At 33.2% G+C, this 23745-nt stretch overlaps 1 protein-coding gene across 1 annotated transcript in view; it reads left to right on the top strand.

Annotated features, from left to right (window-relative positions):
* Positions 1-23745, top strand: part of LOC107594367 (F-BAR and double SH3 domains protein 2-like) — a 93850-nt gene that overhangs the window by 60044 nt on the left and 10061 nt on the right. Inside the window, exons 9-14 of the mRNA XM_016284379.1 lie at positions 939-1061; positions 1638-1733; positions 7447-7563; positions 9228-9332; positions 15947-16108; positions 17716-17850. Of these exons, the coding sequence (XP_016139865.1) occupies positions 939-1061; positions 1638-1733; positions 7447-7563; positions 9228-9332; positions 15947-16108; positions 17716-17850 (738 nt within the window). The remainder of the gene's footprint in view (positions 1-938; positions 1062-1637; positions 1734-7446; positions 7564-9227; positions 9333-15946; positions 16109-17715; positions 17851-23745) is intronic.

Below are 23745 nucleotides of genomic sequence, written 5' to 3' on the forward strand. Positions count from 1 at the left end.
TTTTGTTTCTTGTTCTTTTTGTTATTGTATCCGTGTCATTTCATCTATCGTTCAGCGCTTTCTAATTCTGGTTCTTCTATCATTTTTCTATATTTTCAGTTATATGTCATTTTTCAATCATTCCGTCTGACATTCTTTTTGTCAGTCAATATTTCTATCATGTTGCTCTGTCTGTGGTTATCTAATTCTCTGTCATTTCATCCTGTCAGTTTTTCTTTGTATCTTTCTATCCTTTTTAATTTGATTTACATATCATTCTACTGTTATTTATCATCCCTTCCATCACTGTATATTTTTTTATATTCTGTCATATAGTTTTTTTTATATTTCTTTCATCCCGTCAACCATTCTTTGTTTTTCCTTATTCTACCATATCTGTTTTAATCATTCTTTGTCATTTTATCTATCGTTCTTTGTATCATTCTGTTGTTTTTCTATATTTTTCTGCCTATTGTTCTATCTTTCTGTCATTTTTGTCTATTGTTCTGTCTTCCTGTCTGTCATTCTATCGTTCTGTTGTTCTTTTTTTATGTTTCTGTCATTCTATCTATTTTTCTTCCTATCTGTCATTCTGTCATTCTATTGTTCTGTAAGCCATTCTGTCATTTTTGTGCATAATTCTGTCTGTCGTTGACCATTTTTTTTGTCTATAGTTCTGTCTTCCTGTGTCATTCTATCATTCTGTTGTTGTGTTTTATAGTTCTGTCATTCTGTTTATTTTTTTCCCTCCTATCTGTCATTCTATTGTTCTGACAACCATTCTGTCATTTTTTTGTACATAATTCTGTCTGTCTGTTTTGTTGTTCTGTCTGTTTGTCTATTTTTGTCTAGTAGTAGTATGTCTATCATTCTCGTTTCACTCTTTGAAGCTCAAGGTCATTTGTTATTTCTTCAGTTCAAACACAGAGTATGTAATTCGTCTTTCTCTTTCTCTCTAGGGTCTGGAGGGGAACATATACGATCATGTGAAGGATTATCTGATATCCTTTTGTCGGACCGAGCTGGAAGCTTTTCAAGCCGTCCACAGCACCTTCCAGTTCCTGCTGGAGAAGTCCAGTCGAGTGAGTCTCTCTCTCTCCTTTCTTAGTTTCATCATTCTCTCAATTTCCTTCTTCATTCCCAGAAATAGTTTCCCTTTGCCAGCACCTCATTATCGGCTCCCCTATGAAGAAATCCCCTCACTCACACACACACACACACACACACACACACACATCAATAATCCACTGCGCTGACAAACACATCTGTCTGAGCACTATTTCACTGCCCAAGGGGGCCTAATTTTACATACCACTATTGTGACGCATGTGTGAGAGAGAGAGAGATACGCAAGGATCTTTCCTGCACAAGATCTTAAAGGGATAGTTCATGCAAAAATTAGCATTTTGTCATCATTTACTCACCCTTATGTCATTACAAACCTGTATGACATTCTTTCTTCTGCAGAACACAAAAGATATTTTGAAGAATGTTAACATTTATTGTGCACCAAAAAATCTGTCAAAATCATGTTCCAAGAAGAAAGGAAAAAAGTCAGTTTTTGGGTGAACTGTCCCTTTAAAGGAACATTTTTGCATTTCAGATACACTTGCATCATCTTGATATGTTTGTTAATTAGTTGTGTTTTTTATCTCCAGGTGATGCAGGACTTCAACCAGCAGCTGTTCCTGCAGGAGAACCCAGTGTTTCACAAAGCACAAGACTTCCAGTTCCAGCCCAGCGATAGCGATACAGTGAGTTTCGTGCATGCATGTTTACGAACTTCACTGCAATCAAGGAATCATGCACTACTGTTCAAAAGATTTGAATTAGTACGATTTTTTTTTTTAAGAAATTAGTACGTTTTCTTTTCCAGCTGGGAGGTGTTAAATAGATCAAAAGTGACTGTAAAGACATTTATAATGTTATGGTTTCAATTTTGTTCGTCAAAGAATCCTGAAAAATGCAATTTATCATAGTTTCCACAAAAAGTATGAAGCAGCACAACTGTTTTCAACATTGATAATAATCAGAAATGTTTCTTGAGCAGCAAATCAGCATATTAGAATGATTTCTGAAGATCATGTGATACTGAAGACTTGAGGAATGATGCTGAAACTACAGCTTTGATCATGAGAATAAATTACATTTTAAATTATATCACAGTTGAAAATAGATATTATAAATTGTAATAATATTTTAATAAATGCAGTCTTGGTGAGAACATTAAACCAACCTGGAATTTTGAACAGTAGTGTATGTTTACAGAAAAAATGTGTTTTAGCCATAAAATCACTTTAGCTTGTGAATATCTGTATATCAATTCTCTGTCATCCCAAATTACATTTTGTTCAGTTTATACTATGTTATGGCAGGGAATCTTCCTTCAGTTTTCACCTAAACATCTTATTTTTAGTTGGTTTCATTATTTAGAGTATCAGCGCTCTCTCTTCCGGTCTTGGTCTTCTCTCTGTTGTTCTCTCTATTTAAAGGTTTAAATTGTGTTCAAACGTTTCAGATTTTATTCAGCGCTAACAACATCATCGACACTTATCTCACAACTCTGCAGAAAAAACTCACAAATTTCATCACCTTTTATTTTTAGCCTGGTGCATCTGAGAGTCTCTGGGAACAGAATTTCTTGTTCCTGTGGTGATGAAGAAACGCCCCGCTGTTGAAACTCTCGTCTGTCTCTGCTCGGGCTGTAATCACCACTCGTTTTGTGAACGTTCTCTCGTTACGCTTCAGTGTGTTTGATATTTAGTTTGTGTTCTCTCAGCCGTAGCGTTCCTCTTTGTATCTGTCTACGTTCTTCTATCCTATTTGAAACTTTGATTTCAGTTTAGTGTGCTTTAATGGCGTAACAACTAACTTGATGACATTTTAACAGGCTAATTTAATACAGTGCCCACCGACCTATACATAAACTTCGTAATAAACAATTATCCTTCTGTCGGAGCAATTCAAGCTTGAAAGTACCGCTTAAATGAAAATCATGTTTGTGTGAGTCCGTGATCAATCCAGCCTGGTCAGTTAAATCTACACCAGAACACCTGTTAATATGAAATTGAATTATTTTGACTTCTAAAGCCATTTTTTATGTAAAATGTTCGGTTTTTAATTTAAGGTTTAATACTTGTTCAGGGTTTACACATCTGTCATAATAATGTGTTAAGGCTATTTTTGAAGGGCTTTTCTCAGTATTGTTTGTGAGTTGTTTTTTGTTTTTTTTAGATTTTGATAAGTTAGCATATTTTATTAAATTAATTATATTAATTAGCTGTAGAGTTACTAAAATGAATGATCTGATCGATGAATTGTTACTATACTATTTTTAACTATAGGTATTGGAATTAGCTTAGTAATGCGTTTTAGTGTGAATTTAATTTTAGTACCTTCAATAATTGTCAAATTATAAAAAATATATAATGTAAAAAAAAAAAAGAATGAAAAACTTTTCTTTGCTTTCACTCTTAATAAATTGTTCCCTGTTTTAATCTATTCTGTTTCACACTGTTTCTACAGTTTTATTGTTCTCATGTTATTGCTTCCTTAAGATTTGTTGCTTTGGAAGTCTTTTTGGATAATGTCTGCTAAATGAAAAAAAAGTACAAAAAAAGATTTCGACAGTTTCTCTTTACTACTTTATTTTGTGTGGATCGTAAAATACTCAACATGCTACTTTATATATTATTTAATAAAGTAATGTTAATTAACTTAAATCAAATCTTCATCTTTGGCCATCTATTTTAAAGTTTCTACATTATATTTAGTAGTAGCTTATCAGTGGTGACTATGTCAAGATGATGTCTATATGGCAGAAATGTACAGTAAAAATCATGCAGTTAGTTAATGACATGTAATCAAACAGACGGTGAACACTATTAACTGCAATGATTATATGTTGCAATTAAACTTCAATTAAATGAAGTTTAATTAAATTCTAATCAATTAAATTATTAACAGCAATTAATCAATCAGCATTTAAGTACACCCCAAGTAACTGTATGGTTAGCATTTGCTCTCTTTATCTTTTTCTCTCTCTTCCTTCCATCTTCCTGTAGTTCAGTGTTGAATCCTGTATTGTGATTGTCCTCTCTCACAGCTCTAGTAGTTAGTATGTATTGTGTTTGCTAGCGTTAACATCTCTAAACATCTTTCTGACTGCTTTGCTGTTTCTAACCCTGTTTTTCTGTCCTCTAACAGTCTGTTTCTAACCCTCTCTTAATCCCACTGCACGTGCGTGTGTGGTGTGTATGTATGTATGTGTGATATGCTCGCGTGTGTGTGTGTGTGTGTGTGTGTGTGTGTGTGTGTGTGAAAAATTCTTAATTATTCCAAAATTTGATTTGGTGTGTGTGTGTGGTGTGTGTGTGTGTGTATGTATGTGTGATATGCTCGCGTGTGTGTATGTGTGATATGCTCGTGTGTGTGTGTGTGTGTGTGTGTTTGTGTATGTGATATTCTCGTGTGTGTGTGTGTGTTTGTGTGCGTGTGTGTGTGTTTGTGTGTATGTGATATGCTTGTGTGTGTGTGTGTGTGTGTGTGTGTGTGTGTGAGTGATATGCGCGTATGTGTGTGTGTGTGTGTGTGTGTGCCCATCTTTCCTCCTCTCCGGCTCAGACTCTGAGCTCTGTGCAGAAGTTGGTGGACATTGAGCCATCGGCGGTCAGTGTGATGAGAATGACTCTGGCGCAGGTACACACTGTCTGTTGGACTTGATTTCCCATCATGCATCAGTCTCGTGCAGCCATCATCAACTTGTTGTTTTTGTTGTTGTTCTTTGCATGCTGACATAAGCCTGTGCACTTGTGGAAATTTCATCATGGAAATTAAGATTTTTTTTTGTTACATTTAAACGTGAGGTGTGTAATGTTTGCACCGCTAGCAGCCCAATTGGCTCAGCCAGTGGTTTGACTGTAGGGCAGTACTTTCTGTTTGTCTGACCAATAGCAGATGGGAGTTTGAAAACTTTCTGTTTTTAATGTCATTATTTTTACAGTTCTGTATTGGGTGCCACTAGCAGTGCAGAATTTATATTATATTATATTATATTATAGTCGAGTCAGTTTTATTTGGTGTAATGCTTTTTTACACAGTTTCAAAGCAGCTTTACAGAAATGCATGATGTTAATGTGTATTACACCTTATGTATTACACATGTGTATTAATTCATATTATGTTAATAAATATTGTAATTTATGTGTACATGATAGATAGATAGATAGATAGATAGATAGATAGATAGATAGATAGATAGATATTTCTATTTAGTCTATTTAGTAAATTTTTCATAATATAAAAGCGCCACAGTCATACGCGTTCCATCACGCTCTCCCAGAAAGTATTTCTATTTAGTCTATTTAGTTAATTTTTCATAATATAAAAGCGCCACAGTCATACGCATTCCATCACGCTCTCCCAGAAAGCATGTTTCAGAGTTTGAAGCAGCGGCACATGGGATTGATTAGGCCTTCGAGAGCGCCTGTAATCCAGATGGAGACCCTGCAGACTGTCATGTGTTTCATAGCAGACTCGACAACCCAGCATGCCTCAAACACATTCACCACATCTGTTTAAGGTCACGGCCAGAGGAAAAACAGCAAGACGTAAAAAAGGAGAGCGATGTTTAGATGCATTTTTTTTACTTTCGAGAAACGCTTGTCAGCCGTGACTAGTGCTGATATCAGATTGATGCGGCAATATCGAATGAAGACGCTTGTGTTAAAGCGCTCTGATTGAGTTTGTATTGATCAGTGCTGTCAGACTCAAATATTCACATGCAAGAATGCAGTGTCAGCGATACTGTCAGATCATCATACGCCACTCTTCTCACAGGATACTGCCATTTGCACGTGTTGTTCTTATAGAATTGAACAGAATATGGTAGCTATTTTCTATTGGAGGATAAATATGAGACCGGTCAGATTCAAGGGCTTTTTTGTTTTTTAGAAAAGTGCTCAGTGGTCTTTTAGTAAAATACACATACATTCTAATGTTTGTTTAGTCAACTTCTAAAATAAGTAAAATGTAAATAGATGACAAGGCATGGACTAAAAACCACAGATATTTTGATTTAATGTGTAATGTTTAATATACTGCATGTTTAAAGTCAACATGAATTTGGCATTGCTACCCATTTTTATTTTTATAATGACATTTTTATGAGTGAAATGCAATATTCAACCAAAGGAATATGTAGGGTGGGATTTATTTATCAAGGCAATGAAAAATAAAAGAGATTGTTGAAGAAGTGTTGTTTCACAGATGGAGAAAGGTCTTAAATTTAATGAAAGATGATGAATTATATATTCTAATTTGATTATGATGATTATTTCCCTTTTCAGTAACATACACTACTGTTCAAAAGTTTGGTGTTTTTTTTATGTTTTGAAAGAAGTCTCTTCTGCTCACCAAGGCTGAATTTATTTGATTAAAAAAAACACAAAAAATTTGAAATATTATTACAATTTAAAATACCTGTTTTCAACTGTAATATATTTTAAACTGTAATTTATTTATGTGATGCGCAGCTGAATTTTCAGCATCATAACTCCAGTCTTCAGTGTCACATGATCTTCAGAAATCATGCTAATATCCTGATTTACTGCTCAAGAAACATTTCTGATTATTATCAATGTTGAAAACAGTTGTGCTGCTTCATATTTCTTTGGAAACTGATACGTTTTTTTTTTGTTTTTTTTAGGATTTTCTGATAAGTTAAAGCATTTTCAAAAGAACAGCATTTATTTGAAATATAAATCTTTTGTAATATTATAAATGGCTTTACTGTCACTTTTGACTATATTAATGCATCCTTAGAAAAATGAAAAAAATCCCAAACTTTTAAATGCTAGTGTATACTGATAAACCGATCAGGAAAGATTCCTGTTGATTTTTCTTCAAACCCTCATAAGAGACTTTTGTCTAAATGCATATTGTTTTCAGGTGTTTAAGCTCAGAGATAAATGCATGGGAGAGACGTATAATTAGTGGATGACACCTGGAATGATGCTGAGAAAGAGACAGACTTGAGATTTGAAAAGACTTTGTAACAACCTAAATGAAATATGAGTTAATTAGATTTTACTGTACATGCACGTTTCACAATGAGCCTCAACTCGCCTCCTAAAAAAATGATTTGTTGTATTGCATCCCTTATCATTAGACAGAAGAATCGAGCAATCTTTTTTCCTCCACAATCCTCAAACCTGTCGTTTGTTAACCGTCTTTTCCCACTAAACCTCTGCTAATCCAAGCAGGTTGGTTGATTTGAGTTGATTAACAAATCCTTCTGTGCTTCAGGTCTGATATCAGAGATGTTGAAATGTTCTCAGCACTGAATCTGTGCTTTTGTGTTTTTAATTGTGAATGTAAAGAGTCTGATCTCAGACCTGTGATTCCGGCAGGTGTGTGTTGCTGTGGTAACCAGTTGTGTGTGTGTGTGTGTGTGTGTGTGTGTTTCAGAGTCGACAGCTGGAATCGGAGACGGGAACCACCGAAGAACACAGTCTCAACAAAGAAGCGAGGAAATGGGCCACACGTGTGGCTCGCGAACACAAAAACATCATCCATTACAAACGGGTGAGAGGTGCTGGATGTCACACACATGCATTTGCGCTGCAAGACAACATCTGTGACAAACCACACACTTAAACACTTAAAAATATTTTGTAATGTTGTATTGCATCCCTTATCATTAGATAGAAGAATCAAGCAATCTTTTTTCCTCCACAATCCTCAAACCTGTCGTTTGTTAACCGTCTTTTCCCACTAAACCTCTGCTAATCCAAGCAGGTTGGTTGATTTGAGTTGATTAACAAATCCTCCTGTGCTTCAGGTCTGATATCAGAGATGTTGAAATGTTCTCAGCACTGAATCTGTGCTTTTGTGTTTTTAATTGTGAATGTAAAGAGTCTGATCTCAGACCTGTGATTCCGGCAGGTGTGTGTTGCTGTGGTAACCAGTTGTGTGTGTGTGTGTGTGTGTGTGTGTTTCAGAGTCGACAGCTGGAATCGGAGACGGGAACCACCGAAGAACACAGTCTCAACAAAGAAGCGAGGAAATGGGCCACACGTGTGGCTCGCGAACACAAAAACATCATCCATTACAAACGGGTGAGAGGTGCTGGATGTCACACACATGCATTTGCACTCCAAGACAACATCTGTGACAAACCACACACTTAAACACTTAAAAATATTTTGTAAGTATCGAGATGCAAATTCGGATTTTTATAGTAATTACAAATGATGTGACATAAGGTTTAATTTCACAATCATGTTCATGTCACATGAATCCACAAAATAAAATAAAAAATAAATGAATGAATGAAATTAACCCTAAATCTGGAAATTTTACATTTGAGGATCCCCCCGAATTTATTTATTTATTTATTTTTGTCATTTGCATTATTCTCAGTGGTGATTGTTTGTTGCATGTTAATTATACAGTATTTATATATCTACAATAAAGCATATTGCAGTATAATATTATACAACATTATTTTATTTTTATGACAATTCTGTGAGATCCAGCCCCAAATTCTGGATATTTTACATTTGAGGATTTGATACAAATTCTGTTGCGTTGCAAATTAATCATTTAATTACAGATGACTAAGACATAAACTGTTTTACAGGAGCAGGTGTAATCTCAAAATCCATCCAGGTCACATAATTCCACAAAATTAAAAGAAATAAAAAATGTTTTTACTATTTTAGTGAACTTTACTATTTTATTTTTACGTATTTATTTTTTTATTTTAGTTTATTTAATTTAATTAAATTTTTTTACTTTATTTATTTTACTATAATTAGTTATTTTATTTTATTTTCGGTGAGTTCCTGCCCCAAATTGTTGCAGTACAATATTATACAATATTTTTTGTATTGCAATATTATATTTAATAATCAAAATAAAAGTGGTAGAACAGTATACTTTCTTTAAAATATACAAAATAGTTTGAAAGAGAAATGTGCTTAATAATCATGAAAAAGTCACAATGTTACTAAATTTGTAACATGTCTTCTTTTTTTCCTTTTGATTCTGAGGTAATATATGACCTCATCGTTTCTAAAAGTTTTTGTGAGATTCAGGGGAATTCAGGAATGTGAATCACTGCGTTAAACGTTATGTGTGTCCTGTACGATTGTTAGATTAGTGACAGGAAATGTGGTCTGATGCTGTTTTTTCGTGATGAGCTAATTGAACTGAGCTGATTGAACGGTAATTTGTTTTTATGACAGGCTCTAGAGGAATGCGAGACGCTCGGGACTCCGCCCACGGAACAGAGCCGGAATGAGCTGGAATTCCGAATAGAGGAGGCCAAGGAGAGCGTCCGCAAAGCAGAGGTGACGTAATGATGCTCATTATGTTCTTCCGAGGAACACAAAAGGAGAAGTTTAGCAGGATGTTCACGCTGCTTTTTGCCCTACAGTAAAAGAGTGGACTGGAGATGAGTTTTAGCTTTTATTTTTCTCTTTTCCTTGGATAATGCATCATATCGCTTCAGAAGGCTTGGAATATAGTGCGTAAGTCAAATACATTGAAAAAAGAAAAACTGATGTAGAATAAATGTTCACTCAGAAATTGATATTACATGAAATTTTAAAGTATTTTCTTGTAAATGTACTTCAACTACAAAAAAATCTTTTTTTTTACTATGTAGAGCTTGATGGCATCCATCTGTATTTACTTGTGCTGTAAACACGTGTATGTTTGCACAGAATAGTTTTGTATAGTGCATTTATTTGAGTAGCATTTCATTTGTTTTTATTAGACCAAACAAGGCAGAAGTGCTTAAAGGGTTAGTTCACCCAAAAATGAAATTTCTGTCATTATTTACTCACCCTCGTGTTGTTCGAAACCTGTAAGACCTTCATTCATCTTCAGAACACAATTTAAGATATTTTTGATGAAATCTGAGGGCACGCTGACCCTCTTATAGACAGCAAGGTAACTACCACGTTCAAGGTCCAGAAAAGTGCCAAGATGATCGACAAAGTAGTCCGTGTGACATCAGTGGTACAACTGTAAAGTTACGAAGACGACATCAATGATGACGTCATTACGCCGGATCTGGGTCAGCGCCGCCACACGCTCGCGTATATGATACTGTCATGAACATGCTTCCACAAGTGATGCAGTAGAGACGAAAATGTGGAATAAAGTCGGTATTTTAGTTTTCTTTATGCAAAAAAGTATTCTCGTAGCTTCGTAACTTTACAGTTGAACCACTGATGTCACACGGACTACTTTGTCGATCATCTTGGCACTTTTCTGGACCTTGAACGTGGTAGTTACCTTGCTGTCTATGGGAGGGTCAGAGAGCCCTCAGATTTCATCAAAAATATCTTAAATTGTGTTCCGAAGATGAACGAAGGTCTTACGGGTTTCGAACAACACGAGGATGAGTAATTAATGACAGTATTTTCATTTTGGGGTGAACTAACCCTTTAATAATGTCCCAAATGTCTCTGTCTTTCTGTAATGCATGCATTTCCCTTTCCAAACGGAGCTCTCTCTATCGATCTGTTCAGAGACAGGCTGTCAGTCTCTTTGTCTGCTCAATGTGTCTTCTCCTCGAAGATGTCCTGCAGTGTCTTTACACATGAATCCAGCAGTCGAGGCTCCCTCTGCTGGCCTTGCCTCTGACCTCTCTTATAGATTATATATTAAAGGAAGTGTTCATCCAAAAATGACAATTGTCTCATAGTTGAATCACCCTCACGTGGCTCCAAACCCATATGACTTCATTATTCCTTGAAGAAAGAATTCTGTGAATATTTTGAATGGCTTTTCCATGTCCTGGCAGCATACAATGATTAAGAAATGAATGAGCCATAAAAATGCTATATTCTTTTCTTTTTTTCAGCTGTGTTTCCATTAATGAAAACATTTTTAATAGTTTTAGTTTACAGTAACAACACTGGGCTACAATGGACAACTGGTTTGTCGTAGGTAACTGCTTGAATACTACAGTAAATGTAAACTATGAACAGGACAATCTATCTGTTAATTCGCTTTTTTATTTTCAGTTTTCATTTTAATTCTTGTTAAATGTTTTGACTTTTTTTAATTATTATTATTTTGGTTTAGTAATTTTAGTAATTCAACTTCAACGTATTTCGATCCATTTTTATTTTCGATTAGTTAGTATTTTTATCCCTTTTTTATTTTAATTTTGGTTTAAGTTGTAAAATGTTGTACTTTATTTTTATTTGTTTGTATTTTAAATGTTTCTATTTGGCTTTAATGTATTTGATTACAGTTTTAGTAATTTAGTACTTCAACTTAATAATTTTCCTTAACTGAAAAAGAGCTAAGAGCTGAAATAAATTAAAGTATTTTTTAATGAAAAATTAGAAATGCTGCCTTGGCAACTAATTGAAATAAATACATTTAATAATTCAATGACCAAGAGCAATAACAAACAATAAATTAACCATAAAAGTGTGATATGTTCCAAGCCTTCATAAGTCATGCAATAGCTTAAAATTGTAATCCCTAAAAATGATGCTCTCAAGTTTTATGCATGCATGCATTCAAATCATTTTATCTGGTTTGTCATCATTGACACCAAACAAATTGGTTCTTGCATGTCTTGTAACTGATCAAATCCCACCAAATTTGAATATGCATAAGTGCAAATTCCTCATTGGGAAGTCATATGGGTTTGGAACAATACGAGAGTGAGCTAATGATGACAGAATTTACATTTTTGGATGAGACAAATTAACGACAATAAGTAATTACAGAGAATTTAATGGACTAGATGTTGTAGATAAAACACCATCTTTGTTTTTTTCTCTTGAACTCAGAACGCTTGAAGCCAAATTGTAGTTCTCCATTAGTTCTTACAAACCATTAAATATTTAATAACCCCATTAAGAACTAATGGACAACCAGCAAAGACACAACAAACAGAATAAGGAGTGAAACCTAAAGTTGCGTTTGGAAATGTTAAGCTGTTATTTGGCAGCAGGCAATGTGCCAGAGAAATCTGTGTTTAGGCTACTCATCAACACATATTAAAAGTATAATTGCATTTTAATTATTTCCTTTGAAATTTCTTGTCCCGTCAGAATTACACAGAAATGAATGACTGAGGGAGTCCACACTGAAATGGCTTCTGAAAGCTGTTGGCTAAACTGAAAGTGATGAGTCTTCAGAAAGTTTGGCTGATAATGAGAAACAGCTGTAGGATCCTCAGAGATCAGACGCCTCACCTGACTAATGAGCACAGCTACCCCAGACATTATGACGGGACGGGACACTCGCGCTCCCAGCAGTTTTACCTTGTTTGTTTTTCTCTGTCTGACGTTAACTTGTCTTTTAAAATGCAGCTTTTTGCTTTCAGAGGCTACTTTCATTCAGTCAGTCCTGTTTTAAAGTTACATTCACACACGGTTTGTTTTAGAATCAATCTGACACCCTTTGGTTTTCAGCACTCAATTTCATTGCAAAAAGTGACTGCGAAATTGCATTTTGAATGTGAGGTTGGTCAACCTGGACTGAGCCAATGTTATTTTAGTCATATTTTTATATTAATATAGTATTATTGGTATTTTGAGATTTTAATTTTAGTTTTAAGATTTTGTTATATGCTTTTTGTTATATTTCTGTTTAGCTTTAATCCCCCCCAGTTGTATTAATTTTAGTATTTCATCATATTTAATTCAGTTAATTGCCAAGGCATAATTTCACATTTTTGTATGGACAACTTATTTGTTGCTTGAAAATTACAGTATATGTAAGCTGTTTATTTTATTTATTTTAAATTAGCTTTTTTATTTTGTAGTTTTAATTTTATTTGTCCTTTTTTTTTTTTTGTAATTTTTTGTACTTACGTCAGTTCTGTTAGTTTGTGGTGTTTTTAATGTCTATTTAGCTTTTGTTTATTTTTATTTTAGTTTTAATTTTAATCATTTTAGTACTTCAACTTATTTCAGTTAGTTTCCAACGCAATATTTTAATGGTCATTCTTCGTGTTTTACATGTAATATTTTTTATTTTATTTTATTTCATCTCTTTTTCAATTAACAAACTTTAATCCCCGCCAGTTGTATTAATTTTAGTATTTCATCATATTTAATTCAGTTAATTGCCAAGGCATGATTTCACATTTTTGTATGGACAACTTATTTGTTGCTTGAAAATTACAGTATATGTAAGCTGTTTATTTTATTTATTTTAAATTAGCTTTTTTTTTTTTTAGTTTTAATTTTTTTTTTCTTTTTTTTTTTTTGTAATTTTTTGTACTTACGTCAGTTCTGTTAGTTTGTGGTGTTTTTAATGTCTATTTAGCTTTTGTTTATTTTTATTTTAGTTTTAATTTTAATCATTTTAGTACTTCAACTTATTTCAGTTAGTTTCCAACGCAATATTTTAATGGTCATTCTTCGTGTTTTACATGTAATATTTTTTATTTTATTTTATTTCATCTCTTTTTCAATTAACAAAAATATTTTAATAATTCTAATTTTGGTTGCTTTTGTATGAACAGACAAGCTTTTATTCAGTTCTTTATGTTTAGTTTTAATTTGATTAGTTCTCATCTTTTTATTATGTACTGTTGTCATTTTTATTAGTTTTTTCTTTTTATATTTCTATTTAGCTTTCATTTATTTTTATTTCAGTTTTAGTCATTTGAGTACTTCAACTTATTTCCATCCATCTATCTTTATTTTAAATTACTTTTTTTTGAGAATTTAATGGACTAGATGTTGTAGATAAAACACCATCTTTGTTTTTTTCTCTTGAACTCAGAACGCTTGAAGCCAAATTGTAGTTCTCCATTAGTTCTTACAAACCATTAAATATTTAATAACCCCATTAAGAACTAATGGACAACCAGCAAAGACACAACAAACAGAATAAGGAGTGAAACCTAAAGTTGCGTTTGGAAATGTTAAGCTGTTATTTGGCAGCAGGCAATGTGCCAGAGAAATCTGTGTTTAGGCTACTCATCAACACATATTAAAAGTATAATTGCATTTTAATTATTTCCTTTGAAATTTCTTGTCCCGTCAGAATTACACAGAAATGAATGACTGAGGGAGTCCACACTGAAATGGCTTCTGAAAGCTGTTGGCTAAACTGAAAGTGATGAGTCTTCAGAAAGTTTGGCTGATAATGAGAAACAGCTGTAGGATCCTCAGAGATCAGACGCCTCACCTGACTAATGAGCACAGCTACCCCAGACATTATGACGGGACGGGACACTCGCGCTCCCAGCAGTTTTACCTTGTTTGTTTTTCTCTGTCTGACGTTAACTTGTCTTTTAAAATGCAGCTTTTTGCTTTCAGAGGCTACTTTCATTCAGTCAGTCCTGTTTTAAAGTTACATTCACACACGGTTTGTTTTAGAATCAATCTGACACCCTTTGGTTTTCAGCACTCAATTTCATTGCAAAAAGTGACTGCGAAATTGCATTTTGAATGTGAGGTTGGTCAACCTGGACTGAGCCAATGTTATTTTAGTCATATTTTTATATTAATATAGTATTATTGGTATTTTGAATTATCAATTTTAGTTTTAAGATTTTGTTATATGCTTTTTGTTATATTTCTGTTTAGCTTTAATCCCCGCCAGTTGTATTAATTTTAGTATTTCATCATATTTAATTCAGTTAATTGCCAAGGCATAATTTCACATTTTTGTATGGACAACTTATTTGTTGCTTGAAAATTACAGTATATGTAAGCTGTTTATTTTATTTATTTTAAATTAGCTTTTTTATTTTGTAGTTTTAATTTTATTTGTCCTTTTTTTTTTTTTGTAATTTTTTGTACTTACGTCAGTTCTGTTAGTTTGTGGTGTTTTTAATGTCTATTTAGCTTTTGTTTATTTTTATTTTAGTTTTAATTTTAATCATTTTAGTACTTCAACTTATTTCAGTTAGTTTCCAACGCAATATTTTAATGGTCATTCTTCGTGTTTTACATGTAATATTTTTTATTTTATTTTATTTCATCTCTTTTTCAATTAACAAAAATATTTTAATAATTCTAATTTTGGTTGCTTTTGTATGAACAGACAAGCTTTTATTCAGTTCTTTATGTTTAGTTTTAATTTGATTAGTTCTCATCTTTTTATTATGTACTGTTGTCATTTTTATTAGTTTTTTCTTTTTATATTTCTATTTAGCTTTCATTTATTTTTATTTCAGTTTTAGTCATTTGAGTACTTCAACTTATTTCCATCCATCTATCTTTATTTTAAATTACTTTTTTTTCAGTTTTCATTTTAATTTTTTTATTAGTTTGTTTTGAAATATTTCTGTTTAGCAATTTAGTCATTTTCTATTTAAATATTTGGTTGTAGGCTAGTCATTTATTTTTACTTCACTCTTAGTAATTTACTACTTGCACTTACATATTTATAAACATATTTATTATAAAATATTCATTAGATTTATTTCAACTATTAATATTAATGTATATTTCTATTTATCTTTCATTTATTTTTATTTCAATTTTAGTTTGTCATTTTCATACTTCAACTTATTTCTATCTCTCTTTATTTTAAATTAGTTTGTTTCATTTTATTTTCAGTTTTCATTTCAATTTTTTTATTAGTTTGTTTTGAAATATTTCTATTTAGTAATTTTCTATTTAAATATTTGTTTGTAGGCTAGTCATTTATTTTTACTTCACTCTTAGTAATTTACTACTTCAACTTACATATTTATTATAAAATATTCAGTAGATTTATTTCAACTGTTTTAATGTATATTTCTAAATTTTTATTTTAGTTTTAGTGATTATAGTACTTACACTTATTTCAGTTAGTTGTCAAGGCTACTACTTGTATTTTATTTCAGCTCTTTTTCCGTTAACACAAAAGATTTTTAGTAGTTTTAGTTTTAACCACACCAGACTGAACTGAACCACATTGGACTATTAGTTATTCATTCATAAGCAGTAGATTTATGAACAGGACTGTCTGTCTTTGTGTTTTTCAGACGCTAAAGCTGAAAGCAGAAGCGCGTCTGGACCTCCTGCGGCAGGTGGGAGTTTCTGTGGACACGTGGCTGAAGAGCGCCTTGAACCAGGTGATGGAAGAGCTGGAGAACGAGCGCTGGGCCTCGCTGCCCCCCCTCACCACCCACGACCTCTCTCTGTCGGTGAGCTCAAAGAGTTTACATGCAGATTCTCTCACTTTCCATTTCAAATGATGCAGTTGAGGTGGGATTTTGTTCTCATGCATTTGATAAAAGAGTCCTGCCAGCCTCCTCAACCCGCTCCTTCGCTCCTTCCTCAGCGCCATTGTTTTCAGACCAGCCTAAACAAGCAGTTGCCACAGCAGAGAGAACTAATCTTGATCACATGATCACAGCGTTGAGAATGAGAACAGTGCAGCAATGTTGTTAAGCACAAGTGTGAAGTACTGCGAGGCTAAATCACGAACATAGTGTGGAGCACGGAGCCTCAAGGTCATTGTAAAGATTGAGTGATTTTAGGTAAGACGGCAGAAATATTAATAACATAGCAGAGTTTAGCCCACAGCACAGACAGATTGACCTCCGTCTGTGGTTTAATATTCAGCTCACAGCGCCCCGCAGCACACAGACCGAGACGGAGAGATTTACAACAGAACATAAGAAAGCTAAAGACGAGAAGAGACCACAGCAACTGATGCGAGTTTGGGAAACCTGGAATAACTGATCTCAGTCCCTCAGTTTAAGGGACGTTTTCAGACGAGGATATTTTAGGATGTGAAGATGATAAAAGCATATATGAAATGAAAAGAGAAAGTTATTCTTTTCTTTGTGGAAATTGGGCTTTAACCCTGTAAAGCCTGACATATTCAATAATAGTAAAACAAATATATGTATATATCTTTTTGTTTGTTTTTAATGCAGCAGTTTATTGATACATTTCAACATGATTTTTGTTGCAATGGACAGAAAATCAAGTAAACCTTCATTCCAGTAATATTGAAATATTGCAAACAATAAAGCTATTCTTACATTTACTTTATAAAAATCATTAAAGATTTCACCGTGAAGAACAAGCTGGACTAAAAGACATTTTACTTGCTAAAAAAGTATTTAAAGCTGTTAATCAGAAGTCCTTGGGTGTACCACAGGTTTTGATAACTTAGAGGCCTTAAGAAATTTCCATATCAATACTGATACAGTAGGCTTTATAGGGTTAAGATAACAGTGACCTCAAAGTGCTTTCTCACACTCAATCTAATCTTTATTACCTCGTCACAAGCTGTTTTATGTCAGCAGTGGGCGTGGTCTGTAGATCAGGCTCCGCCCACCACAGCACAGGTTCCAGATTACAATGACCTCGCCTGGTCCCATGATTCAGTTCTGTTGACCTTCACTGACTGACACGGATCACTTTTCCTCCGTTATTGTACCCAGTTAAATCCGGTTATGTGAGATGCACATTGAACACCTGTAAAGGTATGAGTGTCCATTTCCTGTGTCCTTTGTTGATGATTTTATTCTTCTGTTTGCCACGTTTTGTCTCCTGGGAAAAATGGTCACCTGATCCTCTCTAGACCAAGGAGATTATCCTATAAGAGTGGGCGGATACTAAGTAAAGTCCACACACCTATTGAATTTTGGTCTGTTGAGCTGTTTGTTGCATGCCGTTGCATTTTCTCACACAAAAAAGCCCTCTGCCAAACTTTCTGAAGGTTATTGACCAATACTGAGCCAACAAGTGAGCCGTGCTGTTTGTCCGTGTGGTGACATTCATTGTGGTGTCTCTGTAGACCACGGTGGATTTGGACAGAGAGGAAGGAGAAGAATTAGAAGAGAACATGGAGACATACGACGACAGCAGCTCGAGTCCTTCAGGAACCCTGAGGAACTACCCGCTCACCTGCAAGGTGTTCTACTCATACAAGGTAAAAGACAACGACTCATTTCACTCGGGCTTAGGAATTATCTAAAAAGTGTGGACCAGTTATGATTTTGTTAACTAAAACTATTAAAACAAGTTTTTGTTCATTGAAATAAAATATAAATATAAATATTAGATGAAAAACGTCAACTTAAAAAAATGTATACTAGTATCAAATCTAATTTATAATAAATATTAATCATGTTTTAATATAATTTCATGTTACTGTAAATAAACACAAAAAAAAGTTCAAGAAGTTCTTTATTAATAATAAATTATGCATAAAATTATATTATAAAATAATACATTCATTTGTTTAGAATTTTTTTTATGATGTATTAATTTAATTTTAGTTAACATTTATTACAAACAAAAAATTTTTTATTTGTATTGTTTATTATAAATTATACATAATATTGATAAACTATAAATATTTCATTTTACATTTATTTATTGATTTATTTAAAAACACATTTAGCTGGGGCTTAGGAACAAACTATTATGTCTGACGTTAACTTGTCTTTTAAAATGCAGCTTTTTGCTTTCAGAGGCTACTTTCATTCAGTCAGTCCTGTTTTAAAGTTACATTCACACACGGTTTGTTTTAGAATCAATCTGACACCCTTTGGTTTTCAGCACTCAATTTCATTGCAAAAAGTGACTGCGAAATTGCATTTTGAATGTGAGGTTGGTCAACCTGGACTGAGCCAATGTTATTTTAGTCATATTTTTATATTAATATAGTATTATTGGTATTTTGAATTATCAATTTTAGTTTTAAGATTTTGTTATATGCTTTTTGTTATATTTCTGTTTAGCTTTAATCCCCGCCAGTTGTATTAATTTTAGTATTTCATCATATTTAATTCAGTTAATTGCCAAGGCATAATTTCACATTTTTGTATGGACAACTTATTTGTTGCTTGAAAATTACAGTATATGTAAGCTGTTTATTTTATTTATTTTAAATTAGCTTTTTTATTTTGTAGTTTTAATTTTATTTGTCCTTTTTTTTTTTTTGTAATTTTTTGTACTTACGTCAGTTCTGTTAGTTTGTGGTGTTTTTAATGTCTATTTAGCTTTTGTTTATTTTTATTTTAGTTTTAATTTTAATCATTTTAGTACTTCAACTTATTTCAGTTAGTTTCCAACGCAATATTTTAATGGTCATTCTTCGTGTTTTACATGTAATATTTTTTATTTTATTTTATTTCATCTCTTTTTCAATTAACAAAAATATTTTAATAATTCTAATTTTGGTTGCTTTTGTATGAACAGACAAGCTTTTATTCAGTTCTTTATGTTTAGTTTTAATTTGATTAGTTCTCATCTTTTTATTATGTACTGTTGTCATTTTTATTAGTTTTTTCTTTTTATATTTCTATTTAGCTTTCATTTATTTTTATTTCAGTTTTAGTCATTTGAGTACTTCAACTTATTTCCATCCATCTATCTTTATTTTAAATTACTTTTTTTTCAGTTTTCATTTTAATTTTTTTATTAGTTTGTTTTGAAATATTTCTGTTTAGCAATTTAGTCATTTTCTATTTAAATATTTGGTTGTAGGCTAGTCATTTATTTTTACTTCACTCTTAGTAATTTACTACTTGCACTTACATATTTATAAACATATTTATTATAAAATATTCATTAGATTTATTTCAACTATTAATATTAATGTATATTTCTATTTATCTTTCATTTATTTTTATTTCAATTTTAGTTTGTCATTTTCATACTTCAACTTATTTCTATCTCTCTTTATTTTAAATTAGTTTGTTTCATTTTATTTTCAGTTTTCATTTCAATTTTTTTATTAGTTTGTTTTGAAATATTTCTATTTAGTAATTTTCTATTTAAATATTTGTTTGTAGGCTAGTCATTTATTTTTACTTCACTCTTAGTAATTTACTACTTCAACTTACATATTTATTATAAAATATTCAGTAGATTTATTTCAACTGTTTTAATGTATATTTCTAAATAATTTTTATTTTAGTTTTAGTAATTATAGTACTTACACTTATTTCAGTTATTTGCCAAGGCTACTACTTGTATTTTATTTCAGCTCTTTTTCCGTTAACACAAAAGATTTTTAGTAGTTTTAGTTTTAACCACACCAGACTGAACTGAACCACATTGGACTATTAGTTATTCATTCATAAGCAGTAGATTTATGAACAGGACTGTCTGTCTTTGTGTTTTTCAGACGCTAAAGCTGAAAGCAGAAGCGCGTCTGGACCTCCTGCGGCAGGTGGGAGTTTCTGTGGACACGTGGCTGAAGAGCGCCTTGAACCAGGTGATGGAAGAGCTGGAGAACGAGCGCTGGGCCTCGCTGCCCCCCCTCACCACCCACGACCTCTCTCTGTCGGTGAGCTCAAAGAGTTTACATGCAGATTCTCTCACTTTCCATTTCAAATGATGCAGTTGAGGTGGGATTTTGTTCTCATGCATCTGATAAAAGAGTCCTGCCAGCCTCCTCAACCCGCTCCTTCCTGTTTCTGTCAGCGCCATTGTTTTCAGACCAGCCTAAACAAGCAGTTGCCACAGCAGAGAGAACTAATCTTGATCACAGCAGACAAACGTTGAGAATGAGAACAGTGCAGCAATGTTGTTAAGCACAAGTGTGAAGTACTGCGAGGCTAAATCACGAACATAGTGTGGAGCACGGAGCCTCAAGGTCATTGTAAAGATTGAGTGATTTTAGGTAAGACGGCAGAAATATTAATAACATAGCAGAGTTTAGCCCACAGCACAGACAGATTGACCTCCGTCTGTGGTTTAATATTCAGCTCACAGCGCCCCGCAGCACACAGACCGAGACGGAGAGATTTACAACAGAACATAAGAAAGCTAAAGACGAGAAGAGACCACAGCAACTGATGCGAGTTTGGGAAACCTGGAATAACTGATCTCAGTCCCTCAGTTTAAGGGACGTTTTCAGACGAGGATATTTTAGGATGTGAAGATGATAAAAGCATATATGAAATGAAAAGAGAAAGTTATTCTTTTCTTTGTGGAAATTGGGCTTTAACCCTGTAAAGCCTGACATATTCAATAATAGTAAAACAAATATATGTATATATCTTTTTGTTTGTTTTTAATGCAGCAGTTTATTGATACATTTCAACATGATTTTTGTTGCAATGGACAGAAAATCAAGTAAACCTTCATTCCAGTAATATTGAAATATTGCAAACAATAAAGCTATTCTTACATTTACTTTATAAAAATCATTAAAGATTTCACCGTGAAGAACAAGCTGGACTAAAAGACATTTTACTTGCTAAAAAAGTATTTAAAGCTGTTAATCAGAAGTCCTTGGGTGTACCACAGGTTTTGATAACTTAGAGGCCTTAAGAAATTTCCATATCAATACTGATACAGTAGGCTTTATAGGGTTAAGATAACAGTGACCTCAAAGTGCTTTCTCACACTCAATCTAATCTTTATTACCTCGTCACAAGCTGTTTTATGTCAGCAGTGGGCGTGGTCTGTAGATCAGGCTCCGCCCACCACAGCACAGGTTCCAGATTACAATGACCTCGCCTGGTCCCATGATTCAGTTCTGTTGACCTTCACTGACTGACACGGATCAGTTTTCCTCCGTTATTGTACCCAGTTAAATCCGGTTATGTGAGATGCACATTGAACACCTGTAAAGGTATGAGTGTCCATTTCCTGTGTCCTTTGTTGATGATTTTATTCTTCTGTTTGCCACGTTTTGTCTCCTGGGAAAAATGGTCACCTGATCCTCTCTAGACCAAGGAGATTATCCTATAAGAGTGGGCGGATACTAAGTAAAGTCCACACACTTTTCCTCCGTTATTGTACCCAGTTAAATCCGGTTATGTGAGATGCACATTGAACACCTGTAAAGGTATGAGTGTCCATTTCCTGTGTCCTTTGTTGATGATTTTATTCTTCTGTTTGCCACGTTTTGTCTCCTGGGAAAAATGGTCACCTGATCCTCTCTAGACCAATGAGATTATCCTATAAGAGTGGGCGGATACTAAGTAAAGTCCACACACCTATTGAATTTTGGTCTGTTGAGCTGTTTGTTGCATGCCGTTGCATTTTCTCACACAAAAAAGCCCTCTGCCAAACTTTCTGAAGGTTATTGACCAATACTGAGCCAACAAGTGAGCCGTGCTGTTTGTCCGTGTGGTGACATTCATTGTGGTGTCTCTGTAGACCACGGTGGATTTGGACAGAGAGGAAGGAGAAGAATTAGAAGAGAACATGGAGACGTACGACGACAGCAGCTCGAGTCCTTCAGGAACCCTGAGGAACTACCCGCTCACCTGCAAGGTGTTCTACTCATACAAGGTAAAAGACACCGACTCATTTCACTCAGGCTTAGGAATTATCTAAAAAGTGTGGACCAGTTATGATTTTGTTAACTAAAACTATTAAAACAAGTTTTTGTTCATTGAAATAAAATATAAATATAAATATTAGATGAAAAACGTCAACTTAAAAAAATGTATACTAGTATCAAATCTAATTTATAATAAATATTAATCATGTTTTAATATAATTTCATGTTACTGTAAATAAACACAAAAAAAAGTTCAAGAAGTTCTTTATTAATAATAAATTATGCATAAAATTATATTATAAAATAATACATTCATTTGTTTAGAATTTTTTTTATGATGTATTAATTTAATTTTAGTTAACATTTATTACAAACAAAAATTTTTATTTGTATTGTTTATTATAAATTATACATAATATTGATAAACTATAAATATTTCATATTTAAATATTTGTCAAAGTACATTTGTTTATTGATTTATTTAAAAACACATTTAGCTGGGGCTTAGGAACAAACTATTACAATTTTTTTAGTTTTCATTGAAATAAAGCTGAAATCAAATGAAATATGAATAGTAGATGAGAAAACAAACTCTTAAACTATAATTGAAAATGTTGCCTTGGCAACTAACTGAAATAAGCTGAAGTACTAGTAAGTGGTAAGTTGAAGTACTCGGTTCTAAGTTAAAATGAGTTGAAGCACTAAAATTACTAAAACAAAAACCTGAAAATGAAGTTAAAACTAAATAGAGATATTTAAATAAATGTATGGAAATGACAGAAACACAAAAAATGACTACAATATAAACATTGAATTCAAATATGAATAAATACTGTAATGTAGTAGTATGTAAATATCATGTTATAGACTTCGTCAGCATCTCTTCAATGTTTTATGCATATGGTACCATCTAAAAAAATCTAACGTTCATGAACTTTGGCATTGTTTGATTTCTAACATTGTTGACCTTGTTGAGAAGTCTCAAATTTCTGCCCCCCCCTGCAATTGTTCAAATGTATTTGGAAACATTAGCTTAGCAATAACGTTAGTCAAAGTCACAATCTCTGTTGCTCACATTTTTCTCTTACTTGCCCAGCAGCTTGGCTTATGAATATTAATTATGTAATGTGTGCATTGTGTGCTTCCTATTCTTATTCGTCATTTTGCAGCCAAATAAAATAAATATTTAAAAATTGGGTAACACTTTACATGAAGGGGTGTGCATAAGACTGACATGACACCTTCATAATCATGACATGGCACACGTCATATATGAAGGAGGTTGTATGCATGTTTATGACAACTGTCATTAAGTGTCATTCGCTCAGTTATGTCATTTTTAATTAGGGCTGCACGATTAATCGCAAGCGATATTTAACGCGCATCTTATCAGTAAAGCCGGTTCTTTAATCAGCGGTAAATCTCCATCACCTGCGTGCTTTCACATTGAGCAGCATTAACTACACAAAGCCGTTGTTCACTGACGAGCTGCACAAAACCACGTTCATATTCGCGCGATTTTTAGCGCAGCTCCTCAGTGAACAACGGCTCTGTGTAGTTAATGCTGCTCCATGTGAA

Source organism: Sinocyclocheilus grahami, unplaced genomic scaffold (genome assembly GCF_001515645.1).
Source record: "Sinocyclocheilus grahami isolate Dianchi unplaced genomic scaffold, SAMN03320097.WGS_v1.1 scaffold182.1, whole genome shotgun sequence".
Taxonomy (NCBI): domain Eukaryota; kingdom Metazoa; phylum Chordata; class Actinopteri; order Cypriniformes; family Cyprinidae; genus Sinocyclocheilus; species Sinocyclocheilus grahami.